Source organism: Lepisma saccharinum, chromosome 4 (genome assembly GCF_977018435.1).
Source record: "Lepisma saccharinum chromosome 4, izLepSacc3.1, whole genome shotgun sequence".
Classification (NCBI taxonomy): Eukaryota; Metazoa; Arthropoda; class Insecta; order Zygentoma; family Lepismatidae; genus Lepisma; species Lepisma saccharinum.
This window is the reverse complement of record NC_139232.1, coordinates 58,831,756-58,855,282: the sequence shown is the minus strand read 5'-3', so window position 1 is coordinate 58,855,282 and position 23,527 is coordinate 58,831,756. Positions and strand designations below refer to the sequence as shown.

The following is a 23,527-nucleotide window of genomic DNA, read 5'->3' as shown; positions in this document are numbered from 1 at the left end:
GGAAAAACAAAATTTATTGAAGGAAACAGAGACATTGCCACATCCTATTTTTCAACATAGTCTCCGCCCTTAGTGATACATTTTTCCCAACGTTGTGGTAGGTTCTTGATTCCGTTCTCGTAGAATGAAGCTGGGCGGGTAGCCAACCAGTTGCGCACAAAGGTTTCCACCTGATCGTTGGTCGCAAATCGCTTGCCCCTAAGTGCTTCTTTGAGGGGTCCGAACATGTGAAAATCACATGGTAAAAGGTTTGGGCTGTATGGTGGATGCGGAAGCGATTCCCAGTGCATTTCCACCAGTTTCTGCCGCGTAACACCTGCTGTATGGGTCTGGCGTTGTCGTGGAGGAAAAAGAACTGGCGGACGGGACAGCCTCGTCGTTTGCGTCGATACTGCACCTTAACTTGATCCAGGAGGCCGCAGTAGTGGGGTGCGTTGATGGTCCGACGTTCGTGTAAGAAATCCACCAGTAGGATCCCCTTCCAGTCCCAAAACACCATGGCCAACACCTTTCCCGCAGACAACCGAACTTTGGCCTTCACAGGGTTTCCTTCGCCTTTCCTCCTCCACTCCATGCTGGCACGCTTGGATGCTGGGGTGTAATGATGCACCCATGTCTAGTCACAGGTAAAGATGCGATGCAAAAACTCTTCCCCTTCCACGTCAAAACAAGTGTGAAGCTGGCGAGCAATGCGAACTCGGTCATCTTTTTTGAGCAACATTCAGCAGCTTGGGAACCCACCGAGCTGTGATTTTGCGGAAGCCCAAGTGCTTTGTGATGATTGACTGGATACTTCCATAGCTCACACCAAGTTCTGCCGCAATTTGCTTCACAGTGAATCGGCGATCCTGTTCGACAAGCTCACAAACACGAGCCATGTTGTCATTCGTCACACTGGTGCGAGGACGATGGGGGTGCACTTCATTTGCAACACGTTCACGGCCTTGCTGGAATTCCTTACACCACACCTTCACTCTTGCCCACAAGAGGGTACCATTCACAAACTGGGCCTGCAGTCTCCGGTAAATTTCGGCCGGTTTGATGTTTTCCTAGGTGAGGAACTTGATGATTATGCGTTGCGCAACAGACACTGGCACACTCTGCTCACTCATCGCGAGAGCTACTAAACGAAGCATGCGACACGCCGGCTGTTCTGGTTCCTGACTCACGACAGCCCCACCTACTGGCCGCACATGCCCAATCACACCCTGCTACCCATTCCGACGCTTAGCCAATCAAGGCTCGTTCATATTTGATTCACCCTCGTATTAAGCACAAATGGATATCTCGCTCGACCACAATTAACTAATTTGATATTATTATATTTTATGAAAACTCTCTCTCCCTCTCTCTCTTAAACATATCTTAAATGTAAGAAGTATTAGGAAAGAAATGAAGGCTTGACTTCATATGTTTACCGTTGTAGGTCTGTGATATATGATTGGATTTTTAAAATGTGGGTGATCTAAGGTCCTGCGTTGTTCCTGCATAAAGTGGCTGTGGGGTTCACCCAGCCTCAAATTAGTGGGTACCTGGGTCCAACCCTGGGAAGTAAAGGCAGCCGGAGAGTGGTGCTGATCACATCACCTCCAAAATGGCCAAAATCAAGAATGTGTGTGGCCCTAACCCCCATATCCCCTAAATGTATCCTCATGACATGGTGCTATATGGATGGGGAACTTTACCTTTGCATGTAATATTATTTTTTGTATAATTTTATCTTGCATAAAATGGAAACAAGCATTTCAGACATGATTGACCGAAGATAGTACTATTTTTTATTAACCTTAATTTCCAAAAAAAAAAAAAAACTATGTTCGCCACTTGCCACAGTTACCGACAAAGTGTATTAACTCGAAGTGCTACATACAAACACATTAGGTGCAAAATCATGACCCTTTATCAGTTTAAGGTCTCCTTTGGTGTAATTGTTTTATTACAGCTGAAAACACTTTAAGTTCATCTTTTAATTCAGTAGCCTTCATTTGTTAACATTCCGGCAAGTTTCCTACACTTTTCAGACAAAAGATCAGATGGCTTACTAATATCATAAAAGAAATTGAAAAATTCACTATGATGTTCAAGTTGCTCACATCTTTCTCTTAGAGCTAAAATAATCGTTTAGGACCTGATAATAAAAATCAACTTTGTACCGTTTTTGTGGATCTTCAACAGTTTCATCATGCTGAAATTGCTGCTTCTTTCGATTTCGACCCTGTACAGTGTTGCCTATCTTTGGATCATCTATATCTAAATTCGATGCCAATTCTCTCTCATCAAGCGGGACTCACAGGTCGCCACCCTTTGACGCATCCACGAGTGGAGGGAGGCAGGCCCTACTAGGCTGCCAAGTGGCATCTAAGAAACTTTGAAATTTTTCATCACTCCTGCTTTTTTCAAAGAGCTGATATGTTTGCAAGAAATCATCTAACACATCGTAGATCAATGTTTTGAAGACATTTGCTCATTACATTACGTGGAGTAAAAAGTCATACCAGATAACTAGTGAGCAAAAGAATGTAAAGCCACACAAGTGGTTTGCAATACACTGAACCTCATGAGCGACTATTTGGACAGTTTTATTGTCGCCAATTATTTGAAGGAGCGCATTATAGACCTCTCCCACTTGATATTTATTTATTTATTTATTGATAGAGCTCAACAGGCTGAGCCCAATTATAGTGCTCTAATTACATAATATTACTACAATAGATTCAGTGTTCCAGTAATAGTATTTTTAAAATTGTATAAACTCATTGCAAAAATATCAATTGTGTTGAAAGAGTTGCACGCTCTCCACACCGGAGAGGTAGAAAGAATTGATGTTTTCGCTCTCTGGAAATGAAAGATTTTGTGCTTGGGACGTGTTTTGGAACTGGGAACATTAAATGATATGGCTGATAATAAGTTGGAATCGTCTATTATACCGTTAATTGCTTTATACAGAAAGAGCAGGTCGTTTACTTGTCGTCGGAGTGCTAGTTTGCTGAAATTTGTCTCTGAGACTAGATTATCGTATGAATCGAATGTTGGATATTTTCCACAGGCTTTGAATTTGAGATATCTAAGAAACTTGGACTGAATACGTTCCAGTCTATGATTTAAGTTTATTTGAGTGGTATTCCAGATTACTGATGCATATTCTAGTTTTGACCGTACGAAGGAATTTTCACTGGTTCTGTTTTCGTGAAGTCGTGACTTGACCGGGTTATAAAACCTAAGTTTCTGAAAGCGTTGATAGTAACAGTTTCAATATGCTTATTAAATTTGAGCTTGGTGTCGAAGGTCACTCCGAGGTCTTTAATTTCATTTTTGCACGTAATTTGTACATTTTTAATACGGTATGGAAACACACAAGGAGCTTTGCGTTTTGTGTAAGTGACTACGCTGCATTTTGTTGGGTTAAGATCCAACTTGTTATTTTTACACCAAGAAATCACTCCGACTACATCTTCCTGTAGTTTCAAGCAGTCGTCAGAGGTAGTTATTTCGTCGGCGAAAAGCAACTTTTGAGAATTTTGCATGCAATTTGGTAAGTCGTTGATAAGTAATAAAAACAAAAGCGGTCCAAGATTGAACCCTTGGGGAACACCAGAATGTGGCGTGAAGGAATGACTTTTGATTTTCCTGTATATTACAGTTTGCGTTCGATAGGCTAAATATGAGGCGAAGAAATTTAAAGTATTAAGTGAAATATTGAATGATGCAATTTTCTGTGGGTAATATATCATGGTCAATTTTGTCGAATATCGGTGTATATTGCATCGACTTGTCCTGTGTTATCTAGTACATTGCATGCGTAATGGGTAAAGTTAGCTAAGTTTGTTACGGTAGATTTCTTTGGAGAAAATCCATGCTGATAAGGAGAGATAACTGGATTGACGTGCTAACATCCTCTTGTAAATGATTTGTTCAAATATTTTAGCAAAGACTAGAAAGGATTGCTATCGGTCTATAATTTTCTAACCTTGATCTTTGGTGAGACTTGGGGACAGGACAGACCGACGATGTTTTCCATCTTGAAGGAAAAGTATTGGTATCGAGGGAAAGGTTAAAAATTTGCAGCAAGGAATATTTTAAAATATCGCAACATCCTTTTACTATATATGGTGGTATGTTGTCGGGGCCGGTCGTTGATTTGGATTTCAAATTCTTAATGGCAGCTTCTACTTCGCTTACATGGATGTTGCGCAAAGTAAAAATACCAAGTTGTTCGTTAGAAATTGCTATTTTCAGATTATTTATTATTATATCTCAATGGAGTTAAAACATCGAATCTGCTTTCCCACCTTGTGACACTCGGTGGTTTTAAAGTGAGACTACTGATATGTTCCTTCAAAATGGTGCGTTGGCATTTAACTTCCAAGTTATATAATAATATAACTTTCAAGTTTTCAAGAGGCCTATTTTTTTCGTGTCTTCAAATTTTGCTGCCCTGAAGATTTGCCGCTCTGGCCAGTGGCATGGTTCACCCCCTCCCCCCCTTTCTGCTAGCCCTGAGTAGAATCATGCTGGTCTAGTCAGTAGGACATTTGACTGCCACATGGGAGACCCAGGATGGGCGATCTGTCAGACTTTTTCCAGCCTTGTCCCCACATGAAGTGACTCTGGGGCTCACCCAGACTCAAATCAATGGGTACCTGGGGGCAACCCTGGAGGGCAAAGGCAGCTGGAGCATGGTGCTGATCACAACACATCAAAAAAATGATAGCGATCGAGAATATGTGGGGCCCTACTCCAACACCCCTTAAAATGTACCTTCATGACATGGTGCACGGGGAACTTAACCTTTACAATACAATACAAATAATTTTAAACGTGTATTACTAAACACACCCCCTTCATATCCCATATCATACTCACTTATTCTCAATTGCAAGTGGACTCTCTGTGGCCAAATCTGCACTGCTTCTTTTCCTCCTTCAGCCTTATTTAGCTGCTGTGCTTGTATTATTTCTATTATATTATCAGGATTTAAGACATATTCTTCATTACACTGATAGGCCTCACCTACTGCAAAGCTTTGCTGGAAGCATCTGTTTATGTTGGAGCCATCACCGAAATTCTGAAAAATATAACTTACTACTAAAAAAAGATCTTATTGAGATTATCTAAAAATTGAAGTACTACAAAAACACCAGGTCAAGTCACCATTTCATAACTCCTGAGGAGGGATTCAGAAACTTAGTTAAAAATTATGGTTACTATGTCAAGAAGTAATATGCAATGTAAGGATTCTGTCTATAAAACTGATAATTATGTCTCTTTCTTTCAAAGAACCTTCCAGAGCTTACTTTCTACATAATCTGTATTCTTAAATTATAACAAGCTATTAAGGCTTGCAATTTAAAAGACGGCACACGCAAAGTTAAGAAAATTGTCTTGGTATACAAATATACAGCATAATTATTAGAATTAGCATGTTCATCTGACATTCGCTATTTAGACATCCAACAGAAGATGAAACCAACTATGCCATAGTGAATTTCCTATATTATGTGAAGTAAAAGCAGTGGTCTCCACATGCTGCCATGCTGATACAGTTGAGACTGCTTTATATGTAACTCAGTTCTGCGTAATTCTGTTTTATACGTAAATTACTGTAGGTCCTGGCAAAATATAATTTACAAAAGTGTTAATTAAACCTTATTTGTATGTAATGCATTTATATGTAATTCGGTGTTATACATACTAATTTTCAAAAAAACCAGTTATTTGTACGTAACCAAGCTACAACAATGTCACATAAGTGACAGTTTTCGGTTGCTATTGGTCAGCAATGGAGAACAGAAACAGGAAAAGTTACCTGCTTGACCAGAAAGTGAAATTTGTATGGGAAGTGGATGCTAATCCACATAAAACTAAAATTGAAATAGCTTCACATTTAGGCATCGCTTATATCACAATTTGCAGTCATTAGTAAGAGAATTGCTATTTTAGACGATTTTTAAAATTGGATAGTAAAACTATAAGTGTCTACTGTAGTATTTCAGTATCAAATTATTCACTAATAAATTTGCAAATGTAATGTATTTAAGAATCAAACTTTTAGATTCGTTAATTTACCACTTCATGACAGAAATAACCTTTATTACATGTATCTTGTTCCTCAAAATAGATACAACTACAGTATTTTAATAATGATATGACATGGTATCTAAATCTGATTTGTAAGTAATTCTCAGTTATACGTAAAATTTTATCATCACCTTGATATACGTACAACTCAGGTTCAACTGTATATACTTTTTTCTGGCAGGTTTACTGAGCTGTAGTAAAAATATACTAATATGAAAAAAAATGGAAGTATGCCTATCGTCTGATAAAGTGGCACAAAGTACAGCTCTATCAAGTGTGCTCCTTTAACAGGAGTAGAAGCTCTCAAGAGATAATATCACTCTCAATGTGAACACTTCAGAATTATCTCCAGAACATATTTCATTAACAGCTCATTATCGTTCATCATGGAAATATAAAGATTTTATAGTTGAGCTAAAAATAAAAGCATGCACATGTGGTACCTAGATATGAAGTTTGTTTGCAATACAGTGTTTTCTTGTTAGCATCAAAATGCATTAGTTATCTTTAACCCACTTTGTTGACCAAAAGCATAAAAGTGCTTCACTTACAGACTTGTCACCGAAGGTTCCATGAATCATATCACGCCTGTCCATGGACATTTCTTTGTACAAACAACACATACAAAAACTGAGTAGCTCTTTATAATTTCAGAACAAAACCAAATTAATTTCTTTCAAATATTAATTATTTTCCCATCATACAAACTAGTATAATGAGGGAAATACTTACTGGTTGGAAACACCAAGCACATGTTGGGGTCTGAATGCATTCATGACATGTCTGCTTCGTGACACAAGGATTCTGGCTAAGCTTTTCTGCTACCTGGGAAGATACTATGTGGAAAAGGGCACACAAATGTGCACACAACCAAACTTTAAGCTGCATCCTGAAACTAGAAAACCAAAATTAATATTAAAATTTTGCAACTCCTAATTGAAGAGTTTTGTTGAATAACAAGATAATTTTCAATGGCATCATTTTGATCAACGGATTTAGGGACACTGTGCACTTAATTCCTAAAATTTAGATGGATAAAATGCTCGCCTGTAACACCTTCCTGCATCACTATAAGAACATACGTCTTAAACTACCTTCCATTTTAATGTATTGTGCAAGTCCCTTTACGCCTATAAATATCAGGTAATGATTTTTAGTGAAGGAATCTTTCACCATGTAACAGCAGGTGCAAATAGCCAAATATGCTCATGTGCCCAGTAATTTTCAATTCATTCACTCACATTACAAGCAACATGTAACATTGTTGTTGTTTTTTGTTGTTTTTTTTCATTTTTATCTTTCTAAAAAAAAAAGTCATTCAAATTTTGTGTTCAACTACTTTTCATTACCAGTGTATCACATGTAGTTTTAGTTTTAGCAACTAAATATTTAAATGATGGAAGATCCAACACACTAGCAGTAAAGTTTTAAAAGTAAGATGCAAAAGTAGTTGCGGATGCAATAAACCACCATGGGCAAGTATTACAGTCAAGAGTGTAAAATTAATCATATGTACATAATATTTCTGTACAGCATCTTCAATTTAGCAGTCTAGGACATAATTTACCAAGATTTTGTTCAACAGACAATACATTGTAATTATGATGTGCATGTGTACAACTATTTGTTTCGTGTGTGTGGGGGAGGGGGGAGGTTTAGTATTAAGTCATGGCAACTATTTTTTTTCTCGTGAACAGGGGAAAACACAAAAAATCTAAGACACACGTCTTGAAGTGTATGGAATGTATGAGTGGCAGTCAAATGAAAACTGAACACCCGCTACAAAGTGACAATGGAGTTTGTTTTATTCAAAAGTAGTTGCCGAAAGTGGTGTTAAGGCGAAGAGGGACAATTACGCACCAGGCATGCATTTATTCCAATATCGTCGGAATGAACAATGCTACTAAAAAGATCTCCGCCAGAAATGAAGAGCATGAATTTCTCCCCATGTGGCAAGTGGAAGCGGTTTCCTAAGTTCATTATCAAGCCTTATACGATTTTTGAAAAATATGATGAATTAGTATTTACCGAATCCCATGTATTCCTTATGGGACATAAACTTCAACTTCAAGTTACGGCTCATCAAATGGGAGTTTCGACTTTTCCTACTGCTATGACATAGTTCAACGTGTCCTTTTTCCGTCCATGTACTTTTCTACGTCATCGGATGTTTTATATTCCCGAGAGAACGAATAAAATAATGGTCCCATAAGCCTAGTGCATTTCTCCTTGCCTCCTACGGCCATCCTGGCAGTGTTGCCAAACCTGATGTGCATAATAGAGCTAAATTTCACCATTAACATAGCTAAAGAGGACTTTCAAGGAGCTAGATTAACGAAGGCTGCATAAAGTGCCTACTAGGGTAATTTTAGTTGTCAGAGGGGTGCTTCTATTACCGTTAGCTTTAAAGTGATGGCAATTTATTCTTAGTTTTCACAGCCTAGATTTGGCGGCATCACCCATCTCAATAATCCAATGATGTTAATATAAAATCGAAAATAAAGGGTTCCCGGATAACAAAATTGTCATCTTCATCTTAGCCACAGCGCTATATATAACAATACATGGGGAGGAAAGAAGAGGTGGGTGACGCAGCCTATAGCTATACGAATATCACGTCACGTGCAAAATGTACACTCATGGCAAAAGTTGGTATTTATGGGCCGGAGCCAGTGGTGGCATCATAGTGGGGCAGAGGGCGGGTGCCACAATTCACAGTCAAACGAGTGCACGAAAGAGCCAGATCTGGCTTCAAAAGAGCGAAGTTGGCAACAATGATCAGCAGCTGTCCCAGCGAGAAAGACCTAGGGGAAATTGTTCCTCCTCGCCTTAAGACATTTATCTCACTGGGAGAAGAGACGATCAATTCCAGTCTTGTAGAAAGAGGTAGGTCGCTGACGGATCCACAACCTCACCCACTGTTGCACTTCCTCGTCCGAATGAAACAGACGTCCACGAATGTCTTTCTTCAGGTCACCAAAAATGTGGAAGTCACAAGGGGAAATATCGGGGCTGTACGGAGGATGTTCAAGCTTTTCCCAGCCAAATGTCTGAAGCTTATCCCTCACCAGATTGGCCGTATGGGGACGGGCGTTATCATGCAAAAGGATGATTCCATCCGACAGCATTCCAGGGCGTTTTGACTTTATGGCACGTCGCAGTTTCTGCAACGTGTCTGCATAGCGCTGCGCATTGATTGTGGCTCCACGCTCTAGGAAGTCGACAAGCAGAGGGCCCTTGCAGTCGAAGAAGCAGCTCAGCATGACCTTACCGGAACTCGTATGGACAGACTTGGATTTCTTTGGCGGGGGAGAATCGACGTGTTTCCATTGTTGGCTTTGCCGTTTGCTCTCCAGCTCAAAATGGTGGCACCACGTTTCGTCCCCTGTGACGATACGTGACAGAAACGCATACTCTTCCTCGTGGTACCGCTGCAAATGACTCAGACATGCAGTCATTCTGTCAATCTTTTGTCCCTCCTTCAGTTGTTGCGGAACCCACTGCGTGCAAATTTTTCGGAACTGCAGGTGATCTTTGATAATGGCATGCACAGAGCCATGACTAATGCCAACATGAACACGAATTTCTTCCTCTGTGATTCGTCGGTCTTCCCGGATCAGACCATCGATCCTCGCAATCACATCAGGCGTAATGGCTCGATGGGCCTGTCCCGGGCGCGGATCGTCTTGCAGTGATGTGCATCCTTCGCGGAATCTCTTCTGCCACTCGTGCACACTTGTCAGGGACATGCAGTGTTCGCCATATACTGCAGACATGTGACGATGAATTTTGCATGTTCCAGCACCCTCAGCCACCAAGAAACGAACCACACCTTTCTGATCTTCTTTGCTTGCCTCCATTTCCAATGCTGGACGAACACACTTTTCACTACGCTCACCTCCTGAGCAATGACAAAGCAACTGTATGGACCTGTGCATTTTCACTATGCATTTCTCCTACCCTAAAGATGGCAGTATCGATACGTAACAACAGTGTTGCCAACTTTTGCGAGGAATGTGTTTTATGGTGGGTGTTCGGTTTTCATTTGACTGCCCCTCATACTTTCAAGAGAAGCCACCAGATGAAGTCTGGATGTAGGAGACTCTCGTAGGGAGAGGCAGAACACATACCATTGGACAACAGTTTTTTTTATTTTGGCAGTTTACACACTGCGCTGTATGAAGGCCTCCACGCACCTCACCACTATTCGCACACCCAGTGTTTCCCGTAGCTCTGTATAGCATTCCCGTGCATTTCTGTCGTGGAGAACTGCTATTTTAACATACGAATGTTCAGGGGTTTATCCAGGATTTTTCCCTTGGGAGGGTGTTGGAAAATTTTGGGGGGGTGTAAGTTTGGGGAAGTTAAGTGCATATTTTGGACCGTTTTAAAAATGTTCGCCCTAATGCAATTTGTTCATGGACGTTTCTAGAGATTAACCCCCCCCCCCACCGCTCTTTTCCCTTCACGAAACATTTCAGAAGAAAAAAGATGTCAAATACAGGAAAAGATGGAAAATAGATTAATGTTAACATTTCAATTTAACATTTCGAGTATTGCTTTCCTTCCGATAATGTTCAATACCTGATTTAATCAATCGTTAGACAAAACACAAGGGATGACATTAAAAAACACATTTTTAAACATATTATTACCAGGAATCATTTCAGGCAATTCTTAGTATCGTTCTTGCCATAGGTGTAACTCGGAGTTCAACTTGGGGGTGCCCAATTGAAATATAAGTGACAATGCATGGGTGTGCGCGTTGCATGGGTGTGCCCGCACTTGCCTGTCTGAAGTAGTAGTAATAAATACAGATATAATATGACTTAAATAAATTATGACACTGCCAGCGAAACGATCAAGAAATTTTTTAGAACTATTTCTTTGTCTTCGTTGAAGACTTCAGTATGAAATTCCTTGACAGATTTCGTTCAAAAGCAATATCAGGTATCTATCAAACGTGCATCCCAACTTCCCACTATATTTTAACGTCTTCATGGCCAAGCTCTAAATATACAGAGTTTCATTACTTTATTTCAGTTTTTGAATCATCGTTTAAACAGAGATTTGAAAACACCAGCAGAATTTGGAACTCATTCGCTACTTAGAACTATTAAAATTATACATGCATATTTTCTAACTGTTAGAACAGGAGGGGGTAGGGGGCATGGGGTGAGGTAAAGAGGACGCGGAACGAGCAAAGCAAGATTATAAAGAGTAAACATCATGGGATACTGTCGCTATGTTTAATTAATACATGCATATGCATTATACCCTTACAAAACTTTGGAAAATACGCTTCGCGCTTCTGAGAGTTTATCTTTCAAATACTAAATGAGAGACTGTAGGGAATTAGGAGTCACGTGGCTCTTTGCCTTAAAAGAAAACGAAATAACATGTGCAAATAAACAAATGGCATGTTAACTACAAAAGGAAGACAAGGAATTTTCACTTCTAAATTGAGGCAATGCTTTATTTTCAATTATTTAAAAATTGAATAGCATTTATTTCACTATCCATCACAAAAAGCACAATGGACAAAACAAATTTTCTCTCTCCACGTTTTCCAGCAGGCAGTGGCAAGCGCCGTCGTGCCCTCACTGGTGCGCCTATAGTGGTCAGATATAAATTTGGGACTTAATGTAAATTAAATTTATTTTATGTTTAATTCCTTACACTCAGGCTCGTAGCCAGGAATTATTTGTAGGAGGGGAAAAGTCAATCCGAGAGGGGGAAAATTTTTAATGTATTGTGTTGCACAGAGGCACTTGACACCTCCCCCAAAAGAGATAAATAACAGAAAAGGGATTATATCTTGAAACTCCAATGAACAAATAAAAACCTCGAGCAACATCAAATGCCATTTTTTTCGATAATGATCTTTCCAGATTTCCAAATAATATAAAGTTTAACATAAATAGGCTTATAGGGACTGTATCTACTTGATATTTACAGTTCGATAATGTTAATAGACGATTAATGGGCCTCTCTGCAGAACTGATTAAGGGAGCCCTTTATAAATCATGCTTCATAATGATTCTCTCTAGTTTCCAGTATGCAAGATTTTCCCGCACAAGGGAATCTAACGAGAATCCAACACCACCATTGTGTTGTGTTATGCAAGATAAATCGAATTAATTAAATAATAATGGTTACATATTATCTACACTTTGATGAATTGTGTAAAAATTTGTAATACATTCATGAATAATTGAATTTACGAATCTGTATCGTATTTAAGAAATATATAACGCATTCAAACGCTGAACTGTCAACACTGTGCGCAGAATGTGCTCCCTGGAAGGAGGGCGAGAGGTCAGTTCGATATTTTTCAGATGGCAGTGTTCCTTCCCTAGAGCTGACCGAAGCCTTGTCAAGGGAACTGTTGTTTCCAGAAATGACCATGCTGCACATTCCACCCTCCTTGCTTGACACTTTAGTTTTAGTTGATCGAAAGGTCCATTGGACTACGCTTCCTACAAATGGTTCCTTTCTGTTAATGTTGAAGTATTGTCATTCTATTGTTGATATAAACATCCACATTTACACCCCCTGTAGAGGGGGTGTTCCACTTTTCTGCTTGGGGGTGTTCACCAAAATTTGGGAGGGTGTTAGGGGTGTGTGGATAAATCACTGCGAATGTTGCTCCTGCTTCATGACCTCCATTTTCAAACACTGTCACTCACCGACTGAACTTGGGTGCATGTTTACTACCCCACCTTTGTTTACATACACAATTTGGTGGCTTCTTTCGAAAGAACATACACTTTCAAATGTATATCTTAGATTTTTCGTATTGTCCCGTGTGAGAAAAAAAATAGTTGCCATAACTTATGACTTAACCCTCGTGTGTGTGTGTACACACACACACAAAATTAATTTTATTTTATTTATTTTACTTTGCTTTTTGTGCCACTTTTGGTTAATAAGCGAAGATGGGGATGAGGGATGATATGATGAACGGACATTCACAAACATCCATGCCCAGGCTGGGATTCGAACCCAGGACCCCTGGCATCGTAGCATGATGTGCTAACCACTCCGCCATAGGGGCCGGCCACAAAATCAATTATCTTGAAATAAATCCTCCTAAACAAGTGGCATTTTGGGTGCTGGTTCTGCGAGAAAGTGGATAATTTTGCATGGTTTAGAAGGTTTTACATATCTGTTTTTATTCCCTCGTGGAGATGTGTTAGAGCAGGGGTTCCCAAACTTTTTCCTTAGTGTTTCAAGATTTTCCATGGCAGCCACGTCAGAATGTAGGCCTATCTACCATTTGCAAAGCTCAGTTAGTGTGGTTACGTTGCTTGTCTTCACTTAAGAAATGAACACATATTGGAACATTTCATGGCAAACCTGTAAGCCAGCCACGGCATTCCACTAATTTTCATTTAACTGTTGTACTTTCATCCTTGTACTTAATGAGTCAGCGGCGGCTCAAGGGATAGAGCCGCTGTGCTACCCTCAGAAGAAATGCATATCTCGCCGAAGTATTGTTAAATGAATATATTGATAGTTTACAGACAAGGAGATTCGAATCTTGCAACTGGTCAAGCTGAAGTGATGACCACCCCAACCTCCTCACTGCATCTCCAGCTGTTTCGTTCGTACCCTCACGAGGCAACAGTCTGTGCCACCCAAGAGCTGGCCTAACCAAGTTGACACACGTGCAGGGTTGAAGAAGTCTCAGCAAGGAACATTTCCACCATGAGCCGAGAACAAAGTGGCAGGGGGTGGGCGTGGGGTTAGCCCATAAATAAGACACCAACCGTGCCCGTTTTTGCCTGGCACAGAGAGGGAACTTTCGCAGTGTTGACACAGTTGCCACCTTCAGTCAAATTCAGAAACATTTTGTATGTAAAAAGTACTAAATAAGCACATATTTGGAATAAGCGTCATTTCAGTGAAAATATTGGAACATTTCGTGGCAAACCTGTAAGCCAGCCACGGCATTCCACTAATTTTCATTTAACTGTTGTACTTTCATCCTTGTACTTAATATGAGTCAGCGGCGGCTCAAGGGATAGAGCCGCTGTGCTACCCTCAGAAGAAATGCATATCTCGCCCAAGTATTGTTAAATGAATATATTGATAGTTTACAGACAAGGAGATTCGAATCTTGCAACTGGTCAAGCTGACGGGACGACCGCCCCAACCTCCTCACTGCATCTCCAGCTGTTTCGTTCGTACCCTCACGAGGCAACAGTCTGTGCCGCCCAAGAGCTGGCCTAACCAAGTTGACACACGTGCAGGGTTGAAGAAGTCTCAGCAAGGAACATTTCCACCATAAGCCGAGAACAAAGTGGCAGGGGGTGGGCGTGGGGTTAGCCCATAAATAAGATACCAACCGTGCCCGTTTTTGCCTGGCACGGAGAGGGAACTTTCGCAGTGTTGACACAGTTGCCACCTTCAGACAAGTCGCTAAATACGACTGATTTGTAAGACCCGTTGTGGAAATAAATTCTGCCTACTTTTGGAGAAACGAACCTAGTATTTTTTTCAAAGTTAAATGAACATTTTGATAAAAGATAGATGCGCCTAGAGGGCCATACAGACTTTTTAAAAAATATCAAAGTAAAAAATCCTATGATGATGCGAGTTTCCAGTTGGAATACGTGTGCATGGGGGAGGAGAAGGTGAGAGGATTTGTTTTTCCCTTCCTCTTGTAATTGTTGAGTTTTTAGGGAAGTGTCCTGTAGTATATAAAGATAGGTTAGTGAGTGAAGATGAATCGGAATAGTGCGCTATTACTTAAACACACATTGTTTTCCATGTTACCAAACAAGGATAAACATCTTGGCCAGTGACGCAACCTCAAGGAGGGGGGGTGGGCATTGCGGTGTTTTTTTGTTTTTTGTTTCTTTTTGTGGTTTCTTGATCACGTTGGCACTACCCATTATAGTTGCCACCAGCCGCCACTGATATGAGTAACTTTAAAGCTTAGTGTGTAGTGCCTCATGCATAGAACTTTTCTCAGCATGGAAATTTATTTTTGTATAAACATGTTTTAAATTAGTCTGCCTCTATCTCATGTGTATAGCTCTTGTCGCCGATTTATTTTGCACATGATAAATAGAACTCTTAATGACATCAATATTGGATGTTTATTAAATTTGATGATTTTCACCATGTGTGAAAAATATGCAGCTCTGTGAAATGCTGGTACGCAGCTCAGAAAATCCAATGTATATTCAACAACTTAACAACATACTGCTTTAATTCAATAACGTTGAATACACTATCGAATACAATTTGGGTGAATAGCAGAGGCATATATTCTAGGCTATCTAGGCTATCTGCAAAGCCAAGGCTCAGAAGAGCAGAAAAATCGATCGGAAAATTTGCCTGAAATTGTTAATTTTAATAAGAAGATGATGGCGTTTCAGGAGTTGGCACACTTATTTCTTACAAGTTGTTACACTAATTTCTTACAAGTTGGCAATCTTGCCCGCTTTCTTTGAACATGGCAGGATTCCCATGAGTTTAGGATGGCAGTCTTCTAGCAGGAATTCTGTCAGTGTTGCGAACCCCCTGTTCCCAGCGTGGAATCTTCACAGGAACAGGGAATTTTGGAGCGAGGAAAAGTGAAACTGGTTGCTTGTGGCAGAGAAATTTCCACTCTGGGCCAAGCACACCACTTGCAGCCAATTAGGACAAAAGGGAGAGGCCGCTGACCTCTTCAAACAGCGAGAGTAGATGCAGAGGTGTGGGGAACTTGGGGATTTTGTTGGCTGTCCGTTTATGGTTTATGCTTATGACCACACCTAAAAATAACCGAACTGACTGTGAACTGACAAAGGACAGTGCCAGGTGCCAGGAACTCTTGTTGTGTGGTTCAAGTGGAATCGCTTTGAGTTAATTTCATTGGTGTGTGGAACATTTTTGTCTTTCAAGGCTGGTCGCTGAGTAGTGTGGGGAGTGAGTGCGTGGATATATTTTTGTGAATGATATGTGCTGTGTTGGGTAGTGAACTAAATGAATGACATAATTAACGAACAATTTACTCGGCTTACGTATGAGGATAAGCTTCAAATCGTTGTTGAATTTTTGTTTTTAGTCCACTTTGTGCACAGAGAGAGGTCTAGACCTATAGTTTAATGTGGCATCCGAATCACTATGTGCCTCCACAGGGTATTGAACCTGTTTCAAGGTGACAACATTGCCACTACGCCAACGAGGAGGTTCCAAGCTTCAAATCGTGAAGATATGTAGGACTCAAGACACTCCAAAAGAAATATACAAAGTACGAAGTTTGTTATATATTTTATTCTCACGTCTAGGATTACATAAATATTTCATGATATTTCAAAATCACTATAAATGAACAAGATGCCCCTCCCTCCCAACAATCAATTTTGTCTATTCGAACATTGTGATATAGTGAGATAGCCCAGATTCTGTACCCAGTATATGCCACTGGTGAATAGGCTACAGAAAATAATTACTTTTCTATGTCTGTACTTTCATTCTGTTTCTTCCGAGTAACATCGGCCAGCTGATGAGAGGTTAAACAGGGTTGCCAAATTGAAGACTCTGGCCTCCCTTGGAATAAAGATGGTCATGCACAGCCACAATTCCAAGAATTGATGAAGGAATTCCCATTATGAGTATAGTTGGGTAAAATTTAATTCCTCAACATGGACAGTGAAAAATACTGCATTTCTTTTTTTTTTTTTTTTTTGGTTTGTCCTTTTTACACATAAAGACTATACAAAGCAGGAAAGCTGGGACTTATTTTAGTTTTTGTTCCAAATGAGGGGATCATCATCCTACACTAGATTTATTAACAGCTAACACCAGTAAGAATACCCTCCATCACTCGCAACATTTGTAAAAAATAAATACAAACCACACAGATACCCACAACAACCAGTCTTATGCTAGTTGAACTACACCATGTAAGATAAAGTCAATTTATATGAAGAACCCAACATAAGACACTGTGACACAGAGTTTACAAAGTCTTGAAATCAGGGCCAAAACTCAAAAGCTCCTATTGTAACATTATTTATTGTACGGAATACGTAGGCAAAAATAATCAAATGTTGGATGCCATCATGGATAAATGGCTATGTTCTATTTTTTATTTAATTGTGAGAAATATGAAGGGCAAATTAGTACTCTCCTGTGACAGAAAATGACTCTTGAGCTTTGGCATGGAAGGACCCATGGCATGGAACTGTGGTCATTGTGTGTGAAAGCATCCATAACAATCAATGGTTATTTCTAAACACAGTGCCATGTGCATGACAGATGGTGAGGTGAGAAGTTGATGCCATCTGAAAGAGGATTTACACTCCATCTGGTTTTAATTAACCTGTAACAATAATGTTAATTTTCACGTGAACCAAAAGGAATTATTGTAAATAGAATTCTTAAATGCTGAGATTAGACATAAACAAATGTTCATGACCTAAGAGAAATGCTATTGTTTAATCCTGATGGCAGCAGTTTGTTTTTATTTTTTATGCCTTAATCGAACCTTGACATCACTGTTTCAAGGCATAAGAATATAGAGCATCTGATTGATTTAGTTTATTTTACTTCGCTTTTGTGCCACTCTTAGCTAATTGCGAAGATTAGAATGAGTGATGATATGATGAAATTGATGAATGGACACTCACAAACATCCATACCCAGGCCAGGATTTGAACCTGGGACCCCTGGTGTCATAGCACGTTGTGCTAACCACTCCACCATGGGGGCCGGCTATAGAGCATTTGACAAAAGACCACATACCTAACCTTCTATAATGAAGCTGTGGTCCTTATTTCACATACTTTACCTACAAATGCGCCAACGTCAGAATTAACGAATCAAGTAGTCAGAATTTGTATTCATATTTACAATACAGACTGTCTATAACACACAATGTAGTTTTTCAAATATTTCAGTGGGAGGAGAGCTTCCTGTAAACTCCTTGGAAGCAGATATATGTATTTAGCATCCCACAAGGAATGAAAGTTTTCAACCAGAAAGTGAAATATCCACTTTATTTTCCCTGAAAGTACCACTCAAACACAGGAACTTACAGATAACGTATCAACAGATAATGGACAAATAATGCCCTCCTCCTGCTGTCACTACCACCTGGGCTCATTCCTAGTTTTATCAGACGTCCGGTTTTTCCCGGACATGTCCTACATTTTAGCCTTATGTCCGGGAGGAATTTGAAAAATATCATAAATGTCCTACATTTTGAGCGTCACATAATATTAATTAGGAAAATAATAATTAGGAAAACACGTAACAGAAAAAAATCATGCAAGTTACAAGTCTATGGACTGCGCTTCCAAACTCAATAGTGAAATTTGTTTTGATTCAGACATTGCACAAAAAGAAAAAAAGTTTGTCATGCTATTAAACATACGGAAAAACAGGAACAAAGTTTTGGGACCACTTTCTGATGTCATTGTTCAATAGAACAAGGTGTTGCCCATTCTTATTCAATATTCTATATAATTTGATTGTAAAGCAGGATTATAGAGAACAAAGTTATTCAGGGTGTCTGCCAGTCGAGAAAGTCATGGAAGTCAAGAAAAAGTAAAAAATCAACAAGTAGGTCAAGAAGTCAATAAAAAGGCAATAAATTGAAGACTAAAATTGGTAAATGCTGTAAGTGCCACAATAATTCAAAAACAGTTTTCCACGTTAAACTGTGCAATGTGCCATGCTTTATAATGTGGTAAACGTGAAATGTGGCTGGTAGCCCTCTAAGTAGTTCAAAGGGCGTGTAAAAAAGGTCACTAGTGTACATGTTCTTACGGGCTGATGTGCGGAACGATGCGATTTCCCAACACTTCCACTTTTGGCACTTACAACGTTTACCACTTTTAGTCCTCAATTATTCTTGTGGTCAAGTATTTTTGCTATTGATTGGTTGATTTAGTTTATTTTACTTCACTTTTTTCTGTCGCATTGACTAATCGTGAAGATGAGGATGAATGGTGGTAAGATAAGATGGATGAATGGATAGTCACAAACATATAGGGACAACCGACACAAGCCCCACATAAAATTATACTGGCTGTGAGTCCAGACGCCAAAGCCTCGCTTGTCTGCCAAACACAGTTCAGGATGCATTAATACGAGAAAGTAAATCTAATTCTCTTCTTAAATTCAGCTTCAGTTTTCATCTTAACTGGCCAAAGGTAGGGATTTTCATTAAATAAATATTTATTTTCTTAATTACTAATTTCCAACTTCACCTAAGTAGGGGTCTAGAAAAGTCCAGAAAAATTCAACATTTCTGCATGTATTATTTTGGTAGACACCCTGTTATTGAACTAAAAACTACCCAAGATGAAACTTCTGGAACCATTTTAAATTACAGTAATTGTTGAATATTTGTTTGCCATTGCAGGTCGTAATTCAAATGTTGAGAGAGTGCTAACATTACCATCAGCACAACAAATTCACGAGAGAAATTATTTTTTCATAAAGTCTGTAAAATGTTTGGTATTGGTCCCTATAATTTCAAAGAGTTTGACAGTCCACTCTAACATAAATATAGTTTGACTAAACCTAAAATTTTGATAAAAATTGTCTCCTCTGAGAAGCACTTAAATCGAGTAGTAAGAGGTGCATTGATTAGTATGATTGCAAGTTTTGCATTTAAAAATTCATTGACAATTAATTTTTAAAAAACTGAAAAGTGTCATTTTTCAACTGCTTTCTAACTGCTTTCTAACGTGTTCTATAGAAATATGTATTATTGATTGAGAATGTGTTGTGTCCTACATTTTGACTTAATGTCCTACATTTTGGAACAGCACGTCCTACATTTTGGAACAGCACGTCCTACATTTCCCTTATAGCGATCTGGTAACCCTACTCATTCCTTTAAATGTTGCTAACAGATGGGAGGGTGGCTTTCTTGATCTTTGTTACAACAGTAGTTTCCAGTTAATGGCTGTCCTTGGCAATATGGGTTACTCTTTACCCGAAGTACAAAAAAGAAGAAAAACGCAAGAGATAAACTTGAAATCAACGACTGAATGAAAATGTCTTCCAATATATACAATTATATGCACATTAAGCTCAAATATGCCTCAAAGTATTCCCAATCAAGTGAAGCAAATTAATCTGTTAAAGACACATTTAGGGGGTAGGGTCCCACACGTTCTCGATCTCGCCATTTTGGAGGTGATGTGATCAGCACCACGCTCCGGCCGCCTTTACGCTCCAGAGCCGCTTTACGCGGGGGAAAATTCCGACCTTAGATCACCCATAACGGGAATCGAACCTGGGTCTCCCGGGTGGCAGTCAGACGCCCTACCGACTAAACTACCGCGGCATTACAAAAACATTTCAAAAACACGAGGCCCTGTGCGGTGACGCGAATCATACACCTCTAACAGGGGGCTTGTACATCTGTATACAACTTTTCCGCACAAAAATAGGCTGCTTTAAACTTCGAAAAAAAGTTTAAAACCGACATTTTCGATCCACCCTAACCCACATGTGTCAAGTTGCTCGGATATCTCTAGCTAAATCAGTAGGTCTCTGCTTACTACGCGTATCACAGGTATATCGCATGATATATTATTGGTAGAGCCCGGAAGTTCAGGCATTTATTTTCGTTAAAATAGGCAGGCAAAAAGGAATTTATAATGTGGAAAATAGGCACTAAAAATGAAAAAAAAGGCAAAATAAACCGAAAAAATGGCACATTTGGAAGTCGCTTACTTTTATATATAATTTCTGACAACATGTTAAAATCTACATTGGGAAGAGCATTTCAATTTTCTCCGTCTTGATTGCACATAACTACAAGGTGTTTCTTTAAGTTCTCAACATTCATTGATAGTCGTCTGTCAGAGAGAATGTTTTTCATAATAGAAAATGATTTTTCTACTTTGACAGAAGTTATTGGAGCATACATAAAACAAGCTAATGTAGCTGGACTCATTTTGGTAACAGCATTTTCACCTTTAAGAATATCACAAATTGTTTTCAATTGTTTCAAGTCCTCATTTGCACTCACTCCGTATGCACTTTTCCGCAACAGCTGACCCCTTTTCTCCTGCTACTTTAATCATCTGCTGCATAGATTCCTCGAAGATTTTCATGGATGCTACAAGAGTCTCACCTCTTTTTTCTAGCTTTGTAATTGTCTCTGGCAATGCACCATAATGTGCAAAAATAAACGACAGTTCATTCTTCAGATCTGAATAGCACAAGAGTTTTTCACTTCAAGAATTGAAGCCGCTTCATTTTCTGGATGAGCATCGATCACCTCACTGATTTTTTCAAGGTTGTTAGCATAATATATAGCTGCTGATATCCAGGTTCTCCATCTTGTCAAGACTGGTTGCGGAGGAAAACTAAGCTCAGGCGAGGGAGATTTCAGAAATATCTTCTTTGTGTTCGAAATCAACCTCTCCACTTCAGCAGTCAATCATGCACAAGGAAATGTTAACCGAAAGGCAATATCCTAACTCAGCATGAAATACTTTTTTCTCACACTTTTCTCCTTCAGCAATGTTGAAACATGCGTGAGTTCAATATTACTTAAATAAGGCGAAAATTAATCACGTAATAAACGGAAGTTCGCTGCGGGACGGCGTAGGTTCGAATCCGACTCTGGTCGGAATTTATTCGGCCTGCGTATAGGGCCGGTGGCAACCCACCATCGTGAGGAAATTGGGGAGCTCCGAGTGAGTGAGCGTAATCCGGTCGAGACGACCTACTATAACGGGGATACGTCGGGCTGACCCCCCGACTATTCCAATACTGGTTGAAGATCTCCACGCTTAGAGGTGACGAGAGAAAGTGTGGGAGGGAGACCGGCAGTCGGTAGGTATGCCCAGGCCCTTCATGGGCTGTTGCGCAAAGGATTATTATAATAAACGAAGAAAAATAAATGCCAACATTTTTTTCTTAAAAAAATGGTAAAATTTCATTGAAAAAGGCAGAAAAAGGCATTATAATTAAAAATAGGCAGTGGGGTCCCAAATAGGCAAAATAGGCAAAATGAAAAGGCTTCTAAAACATTCAAAACAACAGAAAAAACGTATATCAGGAAAAATTTTATCAATATATGCAGTAAATAAAAAGAGGCATTTTGCCAAACTTCCGGGCTCTAATTATTGGGAACCCATTCGACCATCTGCCTAACATACGAAATGATAAAAACCAGTAGCGCAACTTAAGGGGGGGGGGGGCATTGCTGCAAACCTTTGACGGAAACCAATTCTGGAGGGGGGGGGGCAAACATTGAAGTAAAGAAAAGCAAGGCTAGAAAAATCTAAGAGTAGCAGGACAAAATGATACCCAAGATGGAACTAATTCTCATATACGCCATATTATATTCTCATATAATTCTCGTATTACTTGCATTTTTCTTCCAGATGGTCAAGATCACCTACAAGGGGGGGGGGGGCCTCGATTTCAAAATTTATGCAAATAAAAATACTTTCGTAAAATTTTCTTGCTCGCTTCGCTCGGCTTTTCTCAGTCTCATCAAGTTCAGAGCCGTACCTAGAGGCGGCAGGAATCGGACTTGGGCACCGAACGATCTAAATAAAGAAAAAGTTGTAAAAGAGAGAATGTCATGGAGCCCGTAAAATTATTTGCGCCCTATTAAATCAACATTGTTTTCAGTTTGCAAAAAATTTATCTAAAAATTTTCTTGCTCGCAATTTGATTGTTTTCCATAATGCATTGTAAATTACAAGTACCAGAGAAAGAAGTAAGACCAAATACTGTATGTACTTCAGACCAGTGGCGTACGCAGAGGGGGCTGAAGGGGCTACAGCCCCCTCCGAAATTTTGAGAAAATCAACATTTTCAAATAAAAGCAGTGAAAAACTCTGGGGGAAAACAGAGTGGCAAATGCAAAGCCTCCTTTCATATACCCACTTGCCATTTTGAGAGAGCAAAATTCTAAAAGTATGAAATATCGTATTGTGTGTGCAACCCCGCCCCAGAAAGCACGCCCACTGTTACAATTCCAGCCTCAACGAAAAAAAAATCCTGCTTACGCCAGTGCTTCAGACTGTTGCTGCTAAACAGTTTGGTCTTAAATGTATGAACAATTGTTTTGAGGAATAGGAGGGCGCACACGTGAGAGACAATTTATATATATATTAAAGAAACATTGAATACGTGCACAATTTAGTGTTAACATGTTACATAAGCATTTTCTCATTTTACGTCGCCCCATGTTGCATATGTGTAAAACATTATGTTCTACATGAAAGTTACACATGTCATATGTCCAAAAAGAATTATATTCGCCATTTCTGTCTTTCAAAATTACAGTTTGTGTGCTTATTTTCCATTATTAGCTAATGAGAAATTGAAGGTGTTGAAAAACACATACGACATTATTATTATTATTATTCTTGGTACGTTTATCCTCCTAGCACTTGCCCCCCCCCCCCCCAACAAAAAATCGTGGTTGGGCCACTGATAAACACTGTGGTGTCTGTTGACTCGCACA

General features: G+C 39.5%; 1 protein-coding gene across 2 annotated transcripts in view; it reads right to left on the bottom strand.

Annotated features, from left to right (window-relative positions):
- LOC145986483 (integrin beta-PS-like) overlaps positions 1–23,527 on the bottom strand; it is an 89,701-nt gene that overhangs the window by 42,206 nt on the left and 23,968 nt on the right. For both annotated transcript variants that reach the window (XM_083120544.1, XM_083120545.1), the window contains exons 2-3: positions 6,811–6,973; positions 4,864–5,065 (exon numbers count right to left, since the gene is read on the bottom strand). In XM_083120544.1, coding sequence (XP_082976670.1) covers positions 4,864–5,065; positions 6,811–6,966 — 358 coding nt within the window. In that variant the 5' untranslated portion in view covers positions 6,967–6,973. The remainder of the gene's footprint in view (positions 1–4,863; positions 5,066–6,810; positions 6,974–23,527) is intronic.